General features: G+C 36.7%; 4 protein-coding genes across 4 annotated transcripts; 3 read left to right on the top strand and 1 right to left on the bottom strand.

The window, feature by feature from the left end:
* Positions 1–170: 170 nt before the first annotated feature.
* On the top strand, positions 171–2,166 carry CBG19086 (the record flags this gene model as incomplete). The annotated part of the gene is made up of 7 exons (XM_002637336.2): positions 171–494; positions 548–793; positions 1,116–1,276; positions 1,328–1,474; positions 1,518–1,594; positions 1,641–1,861; positions 1,909–2,166. 7 exons carry the CDS (start codon positions 171–173, stop codon positions 2,164–2,166), a joined length of 1,434 nt encoding a protein of 477 aa, XP_002637382.2.
* Positions 2,167–3,658: 1,492 nt separating this feature from the next.
* On the top strand, positions 3,659–6,307 carry CBG19085 (the record flags this gene model as incomplete). Its single annotated transcript, XM_045237884.1, has 9 exons — positions 3,659–3,697; positions 3,756–3,916; positions 3,964–4,360; positions 4,519–4,731; positions 4,850–5,091; positions 5,476–5,622; positions 5,669–5,745; positions 5,794–6,029; positions 6,077–6,307. 9 exons carry the CDS (start codon positions 3,659–3,661, stop codon positions 6,305–6,307), a joined length of 1,743 nt encoding a protein of 580 aa, XP_045096666.1.
* A 670-nt stretch (positions 6,308–6,977) lies between these two features.
* Positions 6,978–7,939, top strand: CBG19084 (the record flags this gene model as incomplete). Its single annotated transcript, XM_002637334.1, has 5 exons — positions 6,978–7,029; positions 7,080–7,205; positions 7,433–7,485; positions 7,530–7,757; positions 7,805–7,939. 5 exons carry the CDS (start codon positions 6,978–6,980, stop codon positions 7,937–7,939), a joined length of 594 nt encoding a protein of 197 aa, XP_002637380.1.
* Positions 7,940–8,312: 373 nt separating this feature from the next.
* Cbr-odr-2 lies at positions 8,313–12,965 on the bottom strand (the record flags this gene model as incomplete). Its single annotated transcript, XM_002637333.1, has 5 exons — positions 8,313–8,479; positions 9,292–9,390; positions 9,439–9,515; positions 9,568–9,682; positions 12,902–12,965. The coding sequence occupies 5 exons, from the start codon at positions 12,963–12,965 to the stop codon at positions 8,313–8,315; spliced, it is 522 nt and encodes a 173-aa protein (XP_002637379.1).
* Positions 12,966–15,768: the final 2,803 nt, after the last annotated feature.

The raw sequence follows: 15,768 nt of genomic DNA, 5'->3' as shown, positions 1-15,768 counted from the left end.
CAGACTCCGGATTGGTAACTGTCAACCGATTATGTTCCGTGTTTCTACCAATAGCTTACAAGAATGTGTTTAAGTATGTTTTTTTTCCATTACCGCAAAACCTGTATCAGAGGGGCCCTTCTAATACAGGTTTCACGGTATATCAAACGTACGAATTCTTACAGTATGAAATGGACGAACGTGATAGTTACTGCTTCGATTATGTGTTCCGTTACAGTAACGATTACTTTTCTCAAAATTCTGTCATGATGCATATACCTTGGCACATTCCAGTACCTTGCCGACCAACGTACGTCGAAGAAGTTCTAGGCTTCACGTATACTGATGCACCGATTTGTTTGAGTTACTCTTGCTATGGAGATCTTGGTAAACTGAATTTGGTGTGTGTATTCAATGTAGTAGTAGACACTTTCACAATTTGGAAAGTGTGCAAAGTCCGAAGTGCGCAGGGAAACACTAAATTCCAGAAAAAGGAAATCGATTTTTTGAAGCAGGTACATCTTTAAGATTGCACTTGGAACAGAATTTTTAAAATTTCGCATTTCAGTCGTTCAGTCAAGCAATCTATTTAATGATCGCTATACCATTATGGTTTATATTGCCCATGTACAGTAACAGTGTTCTAACCCAATTTCTTTTGGGATTACTATTTCGACCAATCATTCACTCGTTTGATGGTGTTCTAACTTTATATTGCAATGTAGACATCAGAAAATCTTTGGCTCGAAAATTCAAGCGTCAAACGAATTCCGCCCATAACTCTGTTTTGGTTGGAGGAAAATCCAGTACTCGAGTAAACTGAATTCCTAAATTAAAAATGCGTTGAACCCAATAAATGAATTTTTAAAAGCTACAAATGTACATTGTCGATTGTTTGTTTCAAAAGAAACCAGCACCAAACATCTGGTAATTCAAAAATCAGCGTCCCACTCCTCTTCTGATTTCTGGGATTGTTTTCTTTTCTAATTCCAACGTTCTCATTTCACTAGTCACCATTTGTGTTGGGAAAATTGTTTTATTTTCTGACTTCCGGTATGATATTGGGACAGTGGATGGGCATGACATTAATTCCTGTAAGTCATCATAGGTGAAACAAAACAAAGATAAAATTTTAGGTAGCACTTGCAGGGGCAATTTGCAATGGTTTGATTGTGATAGCAGTATCAACCAATAAATCCCTTAATCATTCCTTTTCAATGCTCACTGGGAATCAAGCTTTATTCAATTCCTTTTGCTCGTTAACTTTTCTACTATATATGGCCCCCATGTTGATTTTGTTAGCTTTATTTAAATAAAAAAACCTATGAAAATCAATGCTGATTTACAGAGACTCTGAATTCCTAAAGTCCAATTCACAACATGCCGGATTTTTCCTTTTACTCGCTTATGATGTCTCTATTCAAACCCATGCATTAATTACGATCAATCGATTCTGCGCGGTTTTCTTTCCGATGACCTACAAAAACATATTCAGGTGAATTTCAAATTCTGAAATTTTCGATCATAGATGCTTTTAGTTGCAAATTGACAAAGGTGGTAATGATGCTATCATTTTCCATTTCACTGGTTCAAGTATCAATTTTCTTTCAATTTTGTAAGTATTTCTTTCTATTGAAATTAGTAAAATTCGCTATTTCCAGTAGGGTGCAAATTTGTTTATAATGACACAAAAATAAGTTTTCTTTATTCGGATCTCCAAATCTGTACAGATTACTTTTATATTTTCGATTTGGGGAAAATTATGACACTATGCACATTCAATGTTGTTGTTGACTGTATCACCATTTGGAAAGTTCGAAAAATCAGAAGTGCGCAGGGAAGTTCTAAATTTCAGAAAAAAGAAATCGACTTTTTGAAACAGGTGAGACCTTGATAGTTTTTCAAACCTCTAACATTCTGTTTTTCCAGTCTTTTGGTCAAGCAATGTATCTATTCACATTCATTCCTGTCTTCATGATCGCTCCATTTTTCGTTTCCAGTAAAGCAATTCTTTTCATCCTGGGAACGCTCGCCTGGTCGAATACTCAATTTATTGATGGCGTGTTGGCTCTGTATTTCAATATAGAAATTCGAAAATGTCTATCGAACCAATATATAACTCAAAGCTCGAATGTAAATTCGTCAGTTTTTATGGTTGGTGGAAAGTCAAGCACACGAATACAGTGAATACTCATCTCTTTTTAGTTATCTTTTCATATTTTCTGATGTTAGAGAATACGTTTTCTGATTTTTTGTGTATAATTATTAATTTTTTTTTTGAAAATAAACAATGAGAAATTTATATTTCGTATAAAGATACACTCTTTTAAAGGAAAACTTGCTTTCCTCTGTTAAAAATGTTAAAATCGTGGGAAACTCACATCCTGTCTAAAATAAGGCAAAGAAAAAAAACGGACAGGAGCAATCCTGAAGCACATTGAGCACAATTACATCGGTTCCTACAAGAGCTATCCCCTAGAATTTTAACGAACATGGTCCATAAAATTATGCAGGTTGCACATTTTTGGGCTGGAACCTGCGATCACGCCTAGAACTCATAGAAATAGTTCAGATTTTTGCAGTTATTTATTTCGGCCAATTCTCATTTATTAAGTTCAAAAAATAATAAAGCTCTAAAATCTTCGGCAAAAAGTAAAATGATTCTGAGCTTCAAAATTTTAGAAAATATTAGTTTAATCCAGAAAAATGATCAGTTATTCCAGGTCTGGGGAAAAGTTATGCTATTTTGAAAGTTTCTATAACCACATTTTCACTAGAAAAGCTCTTAACTTACTTGTCCTTCGATTTCAGAGCTATTTTTCTTTTCGAATTTTTGGTTCCAGTTTCCAGATAAAGAAATTGGGAATAAAGTAATTTTTTTTAATGTTTCAAGTACGAAATCGGCTGAATTGATGAGTTTGACTAATGATCTACAGAAAAGTTTTCAGCCAGGTCAAAATGTGTTCAAGAAAAACGTAATCAAAAATTTATGCTGAAGATGGACAGGAAGAATTTTGTTGCCATCGTTTTCAATTTCATTAACTTAACTCTTGTTTTTCCTGAATTTGTATGTTTCATATTTTAATAATTTCCTGATAATCTTAACCGGCATATAATTCGGAGGGTACAATAATCCGGGGGTACGAAGGGGTACAAAGCAATTTAGGGGTACAAAATCTTCAATTCGGGGGTACAAAATACCTGGAAAAAGGCTTAGTTTGTACCCCCGAATTGTTGGTTTTGTACCCCTAAATCGCGTTGTACCCCCTCGTACCCCTGAATTATTGTACCCTCCGAATTATTTGCCATCTTAACCTTATCGGCTTGCAGCACCATGAATATATTTGAAAAATCAACAATTACATACTTTAACTGATAGCCGGATCTCCCAAATCGTTTAAATCACTTAAAAAAAGGAACCACTACATTTCAGAAAAACGAAACCCATGTTTTGAATGAGGGTTGAAACTGAAAGCCCCTGACTGATAACTCATTTTCCCACAAAGACTCTCATAATTTTCCGAATGTTACTCATACGAAATTCAAATCCCAAGCAGAATTTTTCTTCTGTTCTGTGTTTTTCCATTCTTGTTTTTATTTTGTATTGGGGAAAGTCTGATTAATCAGATTTTTTGTCTTCCGGTTTTTTACTTATCCTATTCCTGAATCATTTCCAAGAATGATACGGCAGCAGCTCATTGGTCTTTCCTTAATTCCGGTAAGTTGGAAAAGTTCAACTGATCGATTTTCGATGCATACCTTGAAATTAAATTCAGCCTTCGATCTTTGGATTCGTTTCTAATTGGACAATCGTCATCATTGTTATTCGCTACCGTAATCTCCATCGATCATTTGCAATTCTGACAGCCACACTTGCATTTTTATATGCAATCTGCTCAACATTTGATTTGTTTTTCGTCAGCCCAATGATAATTTTGTAGGAAATAAGAACGAATTATTCTCCATTAAACTAACAGATTTTAGAAATCTACAATTTTTAAAAGAATACTCAGCTATCTGTGGATCCTATTGGGTCCTGGCATATGATGCTACATCCCAATTCCACTTGGTTGTTTCCATAAACCGATTCATAGCAGTGTTCGCTCCACTATCTTATAGCACATATTTCAATCCACGGACCACTAAAATTTCCATAGCATTTCTTTTCGCTCTCTCCGCAACTTTAGTAGGTGTGTACATATTTGGAGCTGAATGCTCATTTTCATTTAATGATGACCGCTGGGCTTTCTTGATAACTGAATCAGAAAAGTGTGATATTCTGGGATGGGCAATGCTATGGGGAAAGGGTTTGACATTGTCAGTGATTGATGTTATCCTTCACATTGTTACGTTTATTCGAATATTCTGGATGAAACGTAGTGTAAGCTATTGCTAGTTTCAGTGAGCTGACTATCATAGAAGCTATTATTTTCAGAAAAACCCCAGTCGAAATTCCAGATCTTATAGTCTGCAGGAAACTTATTTTTTGAAACAAGTATTTTAATTAAACCATTTTTCATACTAACAATTATCTTCCAGACGTTCGGTCAGACTGTCTTTATGTCAATTGAGATTGTTGCCTACATATTTCCGGCTGAAAAAATGCAAAAAGATTACATCGCATTCCTGTGTTCCTCGTTTCTCTGGTGCACAATCCATGCTGCCGAAGGAGTAATCACTCTTATTTACAATTCTGAAATTCGCAGAAAATTTCGAAAACGGAAGATTAGCTACCGAATCTCAGCGGTCAAGGTTGAATTAGTCTGATCTCTTTCGTCTGTTTTTAATCAAACCCTAATCAGTTCCGTGTGATAATAAATTTGCGTTCGTAATCCATCACAAAAGCGTCCATAACAAAGAAAAATTTCAGAGAAATTCAGTTTTAAAAAAAGTAAAAACAGACAAAAGAAACATGCAGGATCCACAATTCGTTGGACTCTCACTTTTTCCAATTTCATTGTTTGGGATGGTTTTTAATTGGTTAGTAACTATCATTATTATCAAGGAGAAGACCATTTTCAGTCCTTTTATGTTATTGACCCTGGTGAAGTCATTTTGTGACGCTTGCTATGTTACCATATATTTTTTCTATATCACTCCGATGATAGTACTGTAAGTCTACCCATTATCGAATTCTTTATAATTACCGTAAAACCTGTAATAGAAGGGCCCCACAATGTCAAGTTTGGGCTCAATTAACTCGACTTCTATGAGAGATATCAAAAATGTGTTAACTGACAAAATGTTCGTTTATCAGTTGACAACTTTCTTATATCTTTGACAGGAACCAAGAAAAAACGGTTAAGAGTTCGGTGGCCCTTCTAATACAGGATTTACAGTATACTAGCCTGACTGACGGCGCGTTGTAGCTCAGTTCTTCAGTTTTTGATTTATCTTTCTCAATGTCTAAAATTTGATTTTCGAGCTTTAAAAAATTGTGCGGACAGACAGAGAGACGAAACTTCATTTATTTATCATAAAAATTATGATTTTTAGAGCCAACAAGTTTCTGATTCATCATTCGAATCATGCTGGATACGCTCTTATAGTCTTCTACGAAATCTCAATTCATATTCATTTTCTGACATCGTTCAATCGATTCATAGCTGTTTTCGTCCCATTTTCCTACAAAAATATGTTCAGGTTTTTAGAAACTTTTGTACTTTTCAATAATTTGAAAATATTACAGCATACGTTCCACTTCACTTTACTTGATTGTCATTTCAGTGTTATCTTTTACAATGATGACTGTAGTAATCTATGGGCGTAAGACAATTAGTAAATTTACATAAAAAACCAAGCCTATCACTTCAGTTGGATGTGAACTAGAGTACAATCCTGTCACATGGGTATCTTTTTATGATACCACTATCCCTGTGTGTGGTTTTTATGCTATTTACTTGGATTTTATGAAAAACATGATAGTGGTTTCCGCTGATTTTATTATCGATGTTGTCACCATATTGAAAGTTCAGAAGATGAGAAAAAAGTTTCGAGAGGGAAAAAGATCAGAAAATTACACGAAGAAGGAGGCAGACTTTTTGAAACAAGTATATTTTAAAATAAAAATCGATTCCACATGAAACTAGTTTTTCAGACATTCGGTCAGGGAATCTGCTACCTTATGGGTTACGCATCTTATCTGATGGTTCCGGAAATGAATTCCAACAAATACGTGGCATTTTTCATGTCATTGGTCAGCTGGGATCTTATTGCAACCATTGATGGAATGTTCACAATCGTGTATAACGCCGAAATTCGGAATCGGATTTTCAAGTCAAGCGTTACAACTGCAGCAGGGTCTACAGTTGTTTCTGTAAATAATTAATGTTTCTATTTTAATGAATAAAAATGTTTCTCTCGTTTTGTTGCAAACAGTTCCCAGAAAAAGACCAAGAAGCCAATGGCATTCTTCATTCTTTTCACAGTGTTTGTAGTCTTCTACATGTCAAAAGTTCAACGAAGGCAAATGAATAATTTATATGGGGATGTTTCCATAGAAAAGCCTACATTTTTTGAACATTCTTTCTAAAGGATTCAGGTTGTCTGGGATATTCCATGAAATGTATTCAAAACTTTTCTCATTTTCTATCTATAATTTTCTTTTTCATTGGTTCTTTTATCATTTCCATTAGTTTTTACTGGACCTCACCTATTTTTAAAGCAGGTAAAACTAGAATCGAACTGGTGAGATCTCTTGGAGAAAATTCAATGCAGCAGATTTTTCAGATTCTTTGCGAATCAGTCCTCGAAATTCTGCAATCCATATCAAATGTTCCAATACTGTTGATTGATTCAAATTTGCTAAGAAAGTTGAATAGTTCGAACGAATGTTTCGTAAATCCTGGGAGTGCGATTTCAGTAGGTCAAAAAGAGTTTGGAGATAAATTGATTTTTCTTACAGATCGCTACCGATTTTAGCTATAAAAATAAATCAGTTGAGTCAAACGAAACAAATCTCCCGATTCAATTTCAACTAGAATACTTTTCAAACAAAAATGAAAAAGACTACTTGGAATTTCAAACAGAACCAAAGAGAATTATACCGAAGTGAGTCTTAAAGTCAATAAAAATAATTTTATGATATTTCGATATTCCAGAACTTTTTGGTTCGACGAATCGGAAATCTCTCAATTCCTCTGAACATTCCTATATTCCTAGAGTTTTTGAAAAGATCGACGTTTCGGGAATGTGCAAGGCTGAACATTTCGAGGAACCTGACAGAAGTATGTTTTCTTGGTTAATTTATAACATGGTGTTTTTAATTTAGGTTCGATTGGAGCCTGGTCCATCCACATTGGCGTTGGCTCGATTGCGAGATGACCTCGTGGAAAGTGGAATGTATCCGTTTCTGAATGGTGGAACTTTTCTTGGATGGTATCGAGAATGCTCTATAATTCCACATACACACGACATGGAATTTTTGCAGAAGATTATAGACCTGAATTTTTAGAAAAACTCAAAAAGAATCATTCTGATTTTGTTCTGAGCAGGCAACTGGGAATGGTAATATATTTTTCTCGTTTTTACATTATAATGACAATTTTCAGATTAACGACTCATTTGAACTGACAGTAGTTCCCAAATCCAACACATCTATTTACATTGACCTATATTCGTTTTATAAAGAAAAAGACAGTGAAAAGCGATGGGTCGGAGGGATGGGTGACAGTGGTGAAAAGTTCAAGTTTCCGTACCTTCCATACGATCCTTGGTGTTCTGCTGACCTACACGGACACCTATTCTGGGTCGCGTGTACTCCCGCAAAAATGGTTGAAGTTAGAAAAATAGTTGATAATTCTTTTGATTTTCCGATTTTTTTCAGGCTGAATATGGAAAGTTGTGGTATGAAGATCGTCCGACTTCAGAGTATCTTTGGAATACGCAAGCGAGACCAAATGGTAGATGGAGTGAGAGGCAGATGAAAGAAGTTTATAAAGTCTATGTCTATGACCCCTGAACAGATTTATTGCTCTTTTTTGTTCATTTTGAAACATTTTTCTTCGGTGTTGCGTGTGATTATTGAACCGCCAACCTAAAACCTCGAGATAATATGTATGATTTTTTTCACGCATGAGAGTCATTCGACCATTACTCATCTTTAGACATACGACGACTTTTGAATTTTTTAAAAAATCAGTCTAAAATTTATTCATGACGAAACACAATTTGAAAAAACACTTCAATAGAGGCAAAACGTGGTGAGAGAACCCGTAGAAATGAAAAGTGGATCGGTTTGACTCAAACATAGATATATTCCAAATAAAGTAAGAAAGTCTTCTTGATTGAACTTTCAAAGTGAAAGAAACGGTTGGTGAAGATGATTGCGAAACTCAGCGCATTAGGAAAATGACAAGAATGACAAAGAGGAAAATGAAAAGACAAGGCGGCGACACGGAAAAATTACAGAGATTATTATGGCATGCACACAGTGAAAGACGCGATGGCTCCAGTTCTTGACGTTGGGCTGTTGGGAGAAACAGTTCGCGAGCTGTTGTCTCTGAAAAGTTTTAAATTAATGACTGGAAATATTTTTGTTGTTACAGATTTACTTTTATTAAAGAAAATTGTTCGCATAAATGTTGTTTTCAAGTTATAAACTGTTAGAGGTGTATATTTCAAATTGCTGTTGTCTCAGACAACTATATTCTTGAGAAGACTAGGTAATGGTTTTTTGACAAAGAAATTACTTTTGGCTCAAGATTATTTTGAATATGGTTATAAGCGATGAGATCAATATTATACTCTTACAATTGGGTAGATATTATTTTAAACAAATCTTTTGAAACCTACCATATACAGTACCGGTCAATAAAACATACAAAAACGTATTATTTAGTTATCGGCAATTTTTTTTTCATTTTCAAGTCTGGATTCATTTTCAAGCTCGGCTGTCAAGTTTCCGATGACTGTGATCATTGGGAGGGTGTATAACAGACCTAGATTGAAAAAATTTCAGTCACAGAATATCTTGAAAAATTATAATTTTCAGCTATTTGCCGATCTTTAAAAGACATCCCTTTTGGCCCGTTTTTGTACTGAATACGTCACAAGAACAGGTGTCTTTCAGAAATCGACGAATAACTGAAAAAACACGATTTTTCGAAAATTTTGTGAATGCAAAGCTTTGAATCTAGGTCTCTTTTCCACTTTCCAAAGTTTTCAAAGTGATCGGAAACTTTACAGCCAAGTTCCACACTCCTAAAAATAATTAATATGGCCGAAAATCGACTGAAAAATACGGTGGGGTAAATATTATTAACCGGACCTGTATCAATAATGTTTTCTTCTTTTTGAACTAAAAAAACCCACCCAAACATCCTTGTCTTTCAGCAAGAGTTCTAATCAGCGAATGATTGTATCCGTGCAAATCCGATAGACAACCCCGCATATATCCGTGTCGCCGCCTACCTAAAAAAGTTCAAACTTTTAAACATCGCCTTCAAAATCTAGAATTACCCCCTACAACATCATTGATTCGAAGAGTAACACACATGTCGGAACAATTCTTGGAATAGAGATAACTGGTGTCTAAGCTGAAAATGCGGGATTTTTAGAACATTAGTTCAATAGGATTGGGGTTCATACCTATGTTTATCGCAATGAACATCGAAAGCAAGGGGTTTCCGGTAAAGATGTGATATGTATGGATAGTGGTCCTCTAGATATGGGCTCATACATGAGTAACATGGTAGACGTAGCGCTGAAAATTACTCCGGTTGTACATATTTTTAATCTTTGACCCATTGTTCCCTCATTTTTTGAAGTGGTCTCTCCAGAATCTTCAAGAGAGTACCCACTTCGCACTTCCCTACACATCCTCACACTTTTCAACATTAGCTTATTCCCATTTTCTCCCCTTATTCAAATGATTCTCCCCATTTCTTTTTTTTTGGAAGAAGTCCCCATTCATACATCACTTTAAGTGTGCGTGAGCCACGAGATTTATGACCAAAACAGGCACCGAAAAACCCCATGAGAGAGAGAGACAGAAGGAAAAACGAGCAGCGACGAATTGTGTGTGGCTTTTAATTTAGAAAATGAGAATGAAAAGCGGATCAGAAGACGGGAGAGAAAAGCCCGAAAACTTCAATCTTTATAGCTCGCTTTTCACTCGCCAATTGCTTTTTTTAACGCTTTTGGAAACGAGAGTGCAAACTCGTTGAAAACGGATATCGAGCTTTTTACGACATAGTGAAACTGGCTCTAACTGGGAAGCGAGGATCATCCGGATCGATGGATAGGTGACGTGAAAAGGTGACGTGAAAAGTCATCGTAATAAAAGTATTATGGGGGGGAAAAAGTTCAAAAGAACTCCCTCTAGGTGATCAGCTCTAGACGACGTTGATTGGGTGGTTCAACTCATTCAGCCTGATCACCTATTTTTTAGAAAGTTGGATTTCTGAAACTTTATTGAAACATAACTTTTTTGAGAAAAAAATTAAAGTGGTGCATAGTTTGTACTAGCCTAAAATTTGAGTGGAGCGTTGTAATGATCAACTTTGAGATCAACTTTGAGTTGAGTTATCGCTTGTCAAAGTTGCTTCGTCTCATGAAAATCACAAAGGAAGAAACATTACACCGTTCATCTTTGGAGAACTTTTTTTTTCGAAAGTGCTCATTTTATCGAAAACGCTCATTTTTTTCTTCTCAAGTTTCCAAAAAAAAAAAGAAACACACTAAAGAAACTAGTGACGTTGTAGTTTTTGCATACTTAGTTTTTGATTGACAGATGGGCAAATAGCAGGGTGCCATCGGAGGAAAAACCTCCACCTAGATTTATTCGAAATCTCTAGAAACCCTTATTCTTTTAATCTTTCCATTTTTTTCAACTATATCTCTCGGTGCTCTTATTTCTTTTTCAATTCCTTTTCTTCTCTTGTAACCCTCTCTCTTCTCTCTTTCTTTTTTTTTCTTCTCACATACAACAATCAAATCTAATAACCGTTGGGTCTGAATTTTTACATGAAGACAGTGAATGAACTAAAAGAGATGTCAGACACAACGTGTACCTTCGATAGCAAAACGAGTTACTCTGACGGGGTGGCTCTTGTCAGGAGAGAGAAGAGAATCACGAAAAAAAAGAGAAAGAGAAGAAGAAAACTTATTCAATATATTTCCAGAAGACGTGCAGAAAACTCTTTTGTTGGAAATGATTACATGGATACTTGACTTTTTGCAGAAAAATAAAGAAAAAACGGACCGGAAGTGTTTTTAAGAAAGTTACTATAGACGACAGGAAGTGGAGTTTTTGAGGGAAAAAATCTATGACCTTTTTAAAGAGAAAAGAAATGTTTTAATTTTGGACGAGAAGTGTTTTTTGAGTACATCATATAAAAATGTAGGCTTCCAAAGTGTAGAATTTCTGAAAGGGACGAAATTTTTAGAGTAAAAAGTTTTAGAGGGTATCATCGAAAGCTAAAAAATCTGAAACACTTCAAAATAAACTATTTTTTTTTCATTTACAGAAGACCATACCGTAAAACCTACAATAGAAAGGCCCTCCAGTGTCAAGTTTCAGCTCAATTAAGTCAATTCCTATGGAAGACATCAGAAATGTGTTAACTGACGAAACACTTCTGATAATATGATGAACAATTTATCAGTTGATAACTTTTTCATATCTTTCACAGGAACCGAGATAAATAGTCTCAACGTTGAAATTTTGGGTCGATTCTATTCCAGGCTTTACGGTATCTCAATATTATCCATTTATCTTTTAAATTAGGTCTAAAACGATCTCTGAGAAAATTTTTCTGGCGTGGAAATTGATCTTGGCGTTCTCCATGATGAATGAGCCAGGAAATTACATGAAGCAAGGGGCGCCAAAAAGCTGCTGTTCGGTTAGTGCCGCCATAACGCCATAATTTTAGTAAGCATCCGGTACAAATTCATCATTCGTATTTCCTCTTATTCCTTCAACCCAAAACACCCTTCCATTCCTTTTTTCGGAATAAGTTTCCTGTGTCCGTGTGAGAGATCCTCAAGGGAATTCACTTGGTGCAGAGAGAGTTTTAAACGGGCGCTAAAACTAATATTGAGGAGAAAGAGAGATGCCCAGATAAACTTGTTTTTGGAGACGTTTCTCCGAGAGAGAGAGAGAGAGAGATCACACGCCACCTCTCTCTGAAACGAAAATGTTTTTGCAGAGAAGCGACCGAATTTGAATTTCAATCCAAAATGAGTTTCAGGGTCTCTCATTAACTTTTTTTGCTTCACTGGGTCCCCTTTCCAACCTATTTTGGGCTTCCAGTTATAATGAGACAAATTTGCCATTTGGGCCATGAAATCCGTTTTTCTTTTTGTGAAAAGCTGACGGGTTATACTGGTGACCTAATCTAATTAAAGACAAATAAAGAGGATGAAAAAGATGATGAGGAAGATGAACATAAGAACAAGAATACATAAAAATATGTTGGGAGAGCTGGGGTTCTCAGTACGATTCCGAATTTATTGGAATCAAAGAGATTGAATACTTCGAAGTTTAGAAAATTTGGACATAGTATCCCGAGCTTCAGATAAAAAACACCTTTGCAACGGGCCGGGCTTGCTTATTTTAAAATTTTCAAGGTCCGGGTAGGCCGACGGGCCGGGCCCTGATTTTTGAAGTATGAATAAACATTTTTCAGCTAGTGAGACGTTTGTGTCAACATAGAGATTTTAGAATTACCTTGGTTACATTGGTTTCTATGTGTTTTCAGAAAAGAGAAATTTTTGGCTAGCTGCATACTTGTATCAAACAATTTTTTTTTCTGGCACGCAATCACTGGTAGCCTATATATCTCCGATTTCTTGACTATAGGCAAACGTCCCAACTACAGTGAGGAAAATTCCGGAAATCAAACACTTCTTCTTTCCTTAACGAAGATGGATAGTTCCCAAGAGTCACTAACCACATGAAAAAAAGGGAACAAAGTCTTACCCGAATTGAAATCCGATACATTAGCAAGGAGATAAGAGACAATTTGCAAAACATCGGCCGCCATCCATCAGACACAGTCCGACTCGATTCCACTTTTGGAAAAGAGCAAAATGCGGACACACGAAGGACGTCCAGCCAAAAGACGGGAATAACTTGATTGTTGAAGACGCCAAACAGAGATACTCTGGATTTGTCCGAGGCTGGTGGCAGTATTGGAATGCAACAAAAAATGGGAAAAGAAATAAGAAGAAGGAGAGAAGAATGAAAAAAGTGAGTAAATGTCGAGGAAAATATTTCCGAGACGAATGGCCAAGAAGTGGTCCAAAAGATATATAAGGGCTCTGGTCCGGTCTCCTATGGATGAGTGACAAGTCTTGAAAGCATCTTTGCGTGTCTTTTTTGTTCACTTCTGCACTGAGAGCCAATACACAGAAACAAGACAATCTGGACTCCTCAAACGGGTTTTCTTTTTTCACAAAACGGGGCGAGTCTTCGTATAAAGGGGGTACTAGATAAGATATGGAAAAGAATTAGAGTTTTCGAAGAAGCCTTTCGAAGGAGACGAAGTCTGGTGTTGGGAAGGGATGCCTATTGTTGGACGAGTTCCGCTGAAAGTTCCGGTTGCTCTGCACAACTCAAAAGCAGTGTATCAGTAATTCATCTTTGATGTGGGTGGGAGGAATAGGGGACGACAAGAAGAAGAGATAGGCGAACGGGGACAAAGTGCATTGTGGAATCTATGTCTGTTGCAAACTTGCTCTGCTGGGATCACAGAGCCAAGTTTGAATACTTTGTGTTTGTGAGAAAATCAAAATATCTCTGTTTGAGGAATTATTTTGGAAAAAAGCGTTGCGATGGCACCACTAAAGTCAATTGCTGCTTACCGTAAAACCAGTAATAAAAGGGCTCCCTAGCTCTCAACTTTGAGCCAATTTATTGGTTCCTGTCAAAAATGTGAAGAATTTGTAAACTGATAAATTGTTGATCATATTATCCCAAACATTTTATCAGTTGACATATTTTTGATATCTTGCATAAGAGCCAAGAAAAATATTAGCTCAAACTTGGGACCCTTATATTACAGGTTTTTAGCTAGAAAAGTAAAAACTTCGAGTTGCAATTAGCATTTTATGTTTTTTCTAAAACAGGAAATTGGCTCGAAAATGTTTTTGTCTTTTTTTGCTTAGCCCCCGCGTAGCCAAATTAGCTATGATCTTGATTAGACTTGTTAGCATAAAGAAACAAAACGAGAGTAGCAAAAAGTTTCTTTTTGTAGAAGGGTCAAGTTTTTGTTTGCAAAAAATTGTGGTTTCTCTGATCTGAAGACAATAAATCGGAAAAGTGGAAAAAGTAAAACTGGTGTAAAACTAGAAAAAGTGTTGTTGAATAAGCTGGGAGAGAGATGGAGGAACGCTTGGACACTTGTCACAATTTTGAGATTGATGCTCTTCATGACGCCTCGTCATCATCATCACCATTTTCGTAAAAGCGTTTATCGGATTGAAAACGAATTGAAAATAAAGGGGAAATATAAGGAAATATAGGGGAGCGATACTTTCCGTAAGAGCCTACGATTATGAAGTTAGCCAAAGTGATGCTGCTGGGAGGCATTTCTTGATATGGGAGGGGAAAAATAAGGGCCGAACGATGAGAAGATTAGCAGATTTATAAACAGATGACACGCGAAGAAGATATGCCAGCGAGATGGAGGAGCAGCGAATGGTTTGTTTTAGTTTTTCCAGTCTTGTTTATTTACTTACCGCCGCCTTATAATTAGATTTTTCAATAGGGAAGAGGAGAAGGTGGAATAATTTGGATTCGTAATATGAGGAAGGAATGGAAGTGTGTGTTCAAGAAACTTCTTAGTTATTCTGGTGTCTTCTGATTCCTATAGCATATAAGATGATGATTGTCAGCTCGAGTGCAAAAAGTTTGAACTTTAAAAGTGTGATTAGACCAATTTCTTTCAGAAGAGTTTCGAGAAGATTCTCCATAGTCCTCTGAAGAAATTTCTCCGGGCAGTATCAATCTGGTATTCCCGATCTTATCATATGGTATCTACCGTAACCCATGAGTTCTGAAATGAACAAAAACCTCACCTGCATCATCGGGAGCCGCCGGATCATGAACATTGGCCAGAATAAAGGAGAAGAGTTTGGTGAACTGGGAGGTCATCGGGCATCCCGACAATCGGTGACACAGACTGTTCGTCACACCTCCCTATCCACCGAATCGTGAGAGACCAGAGACAACACAACAGCTTCAGAGAGCAAGTATTGCCTGTTTTGGGTTGAGCCGGTGCTGCTTCGGTCGACGTGGAGGACGTGAAAATTGTGGGCGGAGACTTCTTCTTTTCCCGTCGACAAGGCGGGGTCTAACGCGCTTTGCGCAATGCCAATTTTGAGGTAGACGAGGCGAGAAAACGAAGAGGACGGAGCTGCCCGGGGGATGCTCTGCTCCGTACATGTTTAGAAGGAGACACATACACACAAGAAAGACAAAATGATGGGGCCGTCCGTATATGCAGTAAGCGCCAGCGCCTTCTGTGCTCTCACGGGGTCCCACAAATATTTGGGCTTGAAGAAACACAAGAGGCCACTCCTTTCTTTTCTTCTTCTTGTCTTGGCTCTATGTTTTTGTGTGACGATACTTGAATCCAATTCTTGAAGATCTTTTCCCCTTTTTCCCAACTACTTTTCGTCTTTTCATGGCCGAGAGTGAAAAACTTAGGAGAAGCGTCGTGAAGTGGACTCAACGAGAAAGCGAATGATTCATTTAAAACAGATTTACCCCATCATCTGGATCATCCTGTCGGGCTGGCTACGATGGGAAAATCGCCAAAGATTCGGAATGCGTAGTAGCAGTTC

Source organism: Caenorhabditis briggsae (assembly GCF_000004555.2).
Source record: "Caenorhabditis briggsae complete genome, chrV, whole genome shotgun sequence".
In the NCBI taxonomy this organism is placed as follows: Eukaryota; Metazoa; Nematoda; class Chromadorea; order Rhabditida; family Rhabditidae; genus Caenorhabditis; species Caenorhabditis briggsae.
The sequence above is the reverse complement of the archived record's forward strand: the minus strand, read 5'-3'. Positions and strand labels throughout refer to the sequence as shown.